Genomic DNA, 4,605 nt, shown 5'->3' on the forward strand with positions numbered 1-4,605 from the left:
TGCGTAATCGTACAAGCTATAAAGTCTAAAGAGGGTCATACCGTCATGGTTCAAAATAATGCAAATATTTTCAAAAAACATGAATAATCCCTATACTACGTGGGTTAAAGTAACAACCATAGCGTAGGTACTCAGCGCAGACTGTGGCCGTTAAATCGTGCGACTCATTTTGGTGAGTTTTTTCACGCAGGCGCGGGCGTCCGTATGAGTTTAGTCTCCTTATTCTAGTCTTCATGGCAACATTGCAACAACCATTGATATATTATATTAGGTCAATGATTATTAGATTATTCTGTCATTTTTTACTAACATTAATCATTGTTTGGGTGCTATTATTTTAATCAATTTAATTTTGACCTCTTGATATATTATAGCTTCATACTTCATAGATCTTGTGAGGCTATCTAATTGTTTTATATATACAGAGTGCGGCGTAATAGACTCCCACATTTCCGAGGTAAACTAAAAAAAAACTATACAAGATGGAAATTTTTTTTTTATTTATTGAAACTACATCAAATAAGGTTTTTTTAAAGTTATTTTTTAAAAATTTATATCGTCCAAATGATTGCCTTTTCGAACGACGCGCATTTGGAGCCGTTCTCGAAAGCTTTCCATTACTCTCAGGCGCGGATACAAGGGGGGGCTATGGGGGCTGAAGCCCCCCTTAGACTAGGACTTCGTACTAAATAAGTAATTAAGTACATTTTTTTGTTTAGCCTCCCCTTTTTTCATTTCTAGATCCGTGCCTGATTACTCTCGCCTGTATATCGAGTGGAATCCCAGAGATTACTTGACGAATAGCCTCCTTTAGTTCTTCAGTCGATATTTGATAACTTCAGCTTTGAGGTATCCCTATAAGCAATGGTCACATGGGCTCAAATCAGGGGAGCGAGGAGGCCATGCAATGTTTTCCTTAAATGAGATCAGGTGACTAGGAAACATTTCTTGTAAAATATCGCGAGAACAGGCCGTATGAGCTGTGGCCCCATCTTGTTGAAACCAGAAGGCATCAGTATTTTCATACTCTTCAATTTTCGGGCGTAAAAAGTTTTTCACCACCTCGCAGTAACGATGATTGGAAGTCACAGTAACTGAAAAAATGGCTCCAAATGTGCGTCACTCGAAAAGGCAATCATTTGGACGATATAATTTTTAAAAATAACTTTAAAAAAAAACCTTATTTAATGAAGTTTTAATAAATAAAAAAAATGTCCATATCTTGTTTAGTTTTTTTTATTCGCCTCGGAAATGTAGGAGTCCAATATGCCACACCCTGTATATATTTATCTATGATAATTCGTAGTATAGCCAGTATAGGCTGCCATTTTAATTCCTTAACGTGATAAAATTATATAGTGGGAGTACTATTGCGATAATTTTGTGTACCTATATAAGTTTTAAGCCATGACGTGTATAACCCATGATACAGAAATTAATTGTATAGTACCTATATAAGTACTTACCTAATTTAAATATTTTAATTACAAGTGTATAATATAGTATAGTATACCCAGTTTATTATTTTAACTAATTTTCTATCCCAAATGTTTTCGAAAAATGAAGAGGATGAAGCTATATCCAATTTTAGAAAATATTTACAGATACCTACCGTCCACCCCAATGTCGATTACAGTTAAGTATTATTTTTTTTAGATATTTATAAGCTATAGGTACACTGTTCAAGTTAAGAAACGTAGTCAGCGGCCAGGGCTGGCATTAGGGGGGGGGGGGGGGGACGAGTCCAGGACCTCACGCATTCAAGGGCGAGCGCTTAGGAGTTAAAATTTACATTTAAAAATATTTTGTATGGAAATCTTGTAATAAAACAAAACACGCTCAGACCACTAAAGTAGGTTATTCTGTAACCAAAAAATCTCAAAACATTATATAAAATAATATTTTGTTGAATTATACCTACATAATTTATAATAATATTATATAATACATTTATGAAATGTTTCAAAACTGAGATTGTACTGTTACTGTGCAGGTATCGGCGAAAACAGGGGGCTTAGGGGGGCTTGGCCCACTCATACTTCTATTTGGCCCCCTAAGGTTTTACTTTAGATTTACAGTGCTTGAATTGGGAATTATTAAGTAGAGAAACTCAATCCAACGATTTATAAACTGCGTTCCTGCAAGTGCAAAATTATTACACGGAGACTCGTGAGGGCTTCACTTCCCACACCCCCCTTAACCAATTCCTAGTTTTTCAATACAACGTTTCACCTTAATTACAGAAATTTCTAAATTTAATATTAATTAAAATAAATCCTAACATATATTTAATCATATGTGCCTATGTAACATGTAAGTGAATATGGATCTATATCTTATATTCACCATATTTTTCGAAATTTTTATTGATAGAAATAATATCTACCTAAATATTTCGGTAAGAAATAAAAAATTTATAATTATCAGTGATAATATCTTAATAATTATAATTTGTGCTATAGACGCATACCTATGTCAATTGTGAACACTATAGTTCACAGATATTTACAAAGAAATGCCCAAATCAATTTTTATTAAAATTAAGAATGGATCTAAGTTGTTGTCAAAGATAAACCTAATGAATTTTTAATTTTTAATATAAAAATATTTTTCATCCTATTTATGGTTTTCACTAGTAGTGTTCAACTTTTTTGACTCGCGATCCACTGTTTTTGTGACAATATTTTCACGACTCGTGTCACCTTTGTAACTTTGTAAGCCATGAAAGAAAAATACTTTAGCTTTGCGTAATATCCCGTGCAGTATAAGTGTGCATATTGTTCAATTCATTCATAACTTATTCGAATTCATAATTTATAACTTATTTTTTTTCTCAGATATTTTATAATACAATAGTTTATTGTAGGTACATAATATCTGTGAACTACTAAACTAGGCATAATTACAAACAAATAATAATAAAAAAATTAGCTAGGTATTAGGAAATCTAAGCCAGTGGTAAATTCAACCGGTGTCGCTACCAAATCTTGGGTCGCGTAATCTATAAAAATGGGTCGTGACAAGTCTTTTTTGTTCTAAAAAAAATAAGTTTATTATAAAATTATAAATTATGGATTCGAATAAGTTATGAATGAATTGAAGAACCATATTTTACAGAAGATATAATGGTAGTTAAAATGTCTACTAAAATCAATAAATTGAGCTTACTTGTGATTCTAAACTTAAGCAAATGTTTATTGAAACTTTTTTGGAAATGTTTTGGGCACATTTATGCACGGGAATTTACGCAAAACTAGCAGCTTAGTCTTTTTCCTATATGGCCTACTAAGGTGACACGAGTCGTGAAAATATTGTTACAAAAACAGTGGATCGCGAGTCAAAAAGGTTGAACATAACTAGTCAAAACCATAGATAGGATGAAAAATATTTTTATATTAAAAAAGTAAAATTACTAGGTATAGGTTTATCTTTGACAAAACAATTTAAATCCACTACAAATTTTAATAAAAATTATTTTGGGCATTAGTTTGGTCCGTCCTCCCGTCCAAGTAAAAAAAAATAGTCGGGGTACGCAAAAAAAAAAAATAAAAATAGTAAAGGAGCTCCGTCCCCCTGCGCACCCCCCTCCCCCCAATTCGAGCACTGTAGATATATAGAAATGTATCAAGTACGCATTTATCGTAATTAGTCATAGTTGTCCCGGAAGAAATGTGTTTAAGTGTTTAAGGTGTACCTATAGGTAGCTTATCTGCTTATTGCATATTAGCTTCAAGCTTACTTATATAACGCTCCTATATTATATATAATATTAATATGTTATTTTATTACCTTTAAATAGGGGCCCGTGCCCCGTATTGGTATACCTATTCTTAATATTATAGTTACCTATATTTATAGTTGTATCGCACATTCGTACAACAGTGGTTGAATACTATTATATAATCATTTTATTTTCCAATTCTCAGTTCTCAATTTACTGTGCGTCTGTATCACTCTCTGTACGCATACTGCAAAGTAGGTAGGTACTATTACAGACTGTCACAGTCCTTAGTTTTATTTTTGAGTACGTGTATACGGTTTTTGCAACAACTAAATTTCAGTGAATTTTATAAAGCCATAAGGGGGGTTTGGGGGCTTTGCCCACACATGTTATTTTACACTTTGGTTTTGTAGGACTCTCTAGCCCCTGAACTATTCAATCCTAGTTACGCCCATGTGTGCAGAATATATTATATTTTATGTTTTATTAAATGCTGCACCTGAATATTTTCACAGGGACAATTTGTAAATGTCTACACTATAAATAGTTACATACTGTGAATGAAAGTAACTTTTGGACGAAGTTTAGTACCCTAAAAAGAGTCCAAACACAAAAAAATTTTAAAATTTTAAAAACATCATTGCAAAACTAATAGACCTGATCCTTTTCTTCACTCAGAATCTAAAAATAAAGAGAGATTTATAAATGGCTTGGTAAATAAATATGAAACACCTATAATTAAGGGTATGTTATTAAGAGGACGTGATACCCGCATGTGTTGTCTCAATGTCTCCGTCTTACAATTGCGTAACATATGTAGCAAATTATACGCAAAGCAGAACGCGTGTATACAGCTATAGCTCCGTTAGTTTAAAAATTTAAAG

The 4,605-nt window shown here is 32.7% G+C and overlaps 1 protein-coding gene across 2 annotated transcripts in view; it reads left to right on the forward strand.

The window, feature by feature from the left end:
- Nucleotides 1-1,447: 1,447 nt before the first annotated feature.
- Nucleotides 1,448-4,605, forward strand: part of LOC100165297 (aminoacylase-1A) — a 10,163-nt gene continuing 7,005 nt past the window's right edge. Inside the window, exon 1 of one of the 2 annotated variants that reach the window (XM_008183195.3) lies at nucleotides 1,448-1,635. In XM_008183195.3, the coding sequence (XP_008181417.1) occupies nucleotides 1,561-1,635 (75 nt within the window). In that variant the 5' untranslated portion in view covers nucleotides 1,448-1,560. The remainder of the gene's footprint in view (nucleotides 1,636-4,605) is intronic. The other variant, XM_008183193.2, reaches the window with a different exon arrangement.

Source organism: Acyrthosiphon pisum, chromosome A2 (genome assembly GCF_005508785.2).
Source record: "Acyrthosiphon pisum isolate AL4f chromosome A2, pea_aphid_22Mar2018_4r6ur, whole genome shotgun sequence".
NCBI lineage: Eukaryota > Metazoa > Arthropoda > Insecta > Hemiptera > Aphididae > Acyrthosiphon > Acyrthosiphon pisum.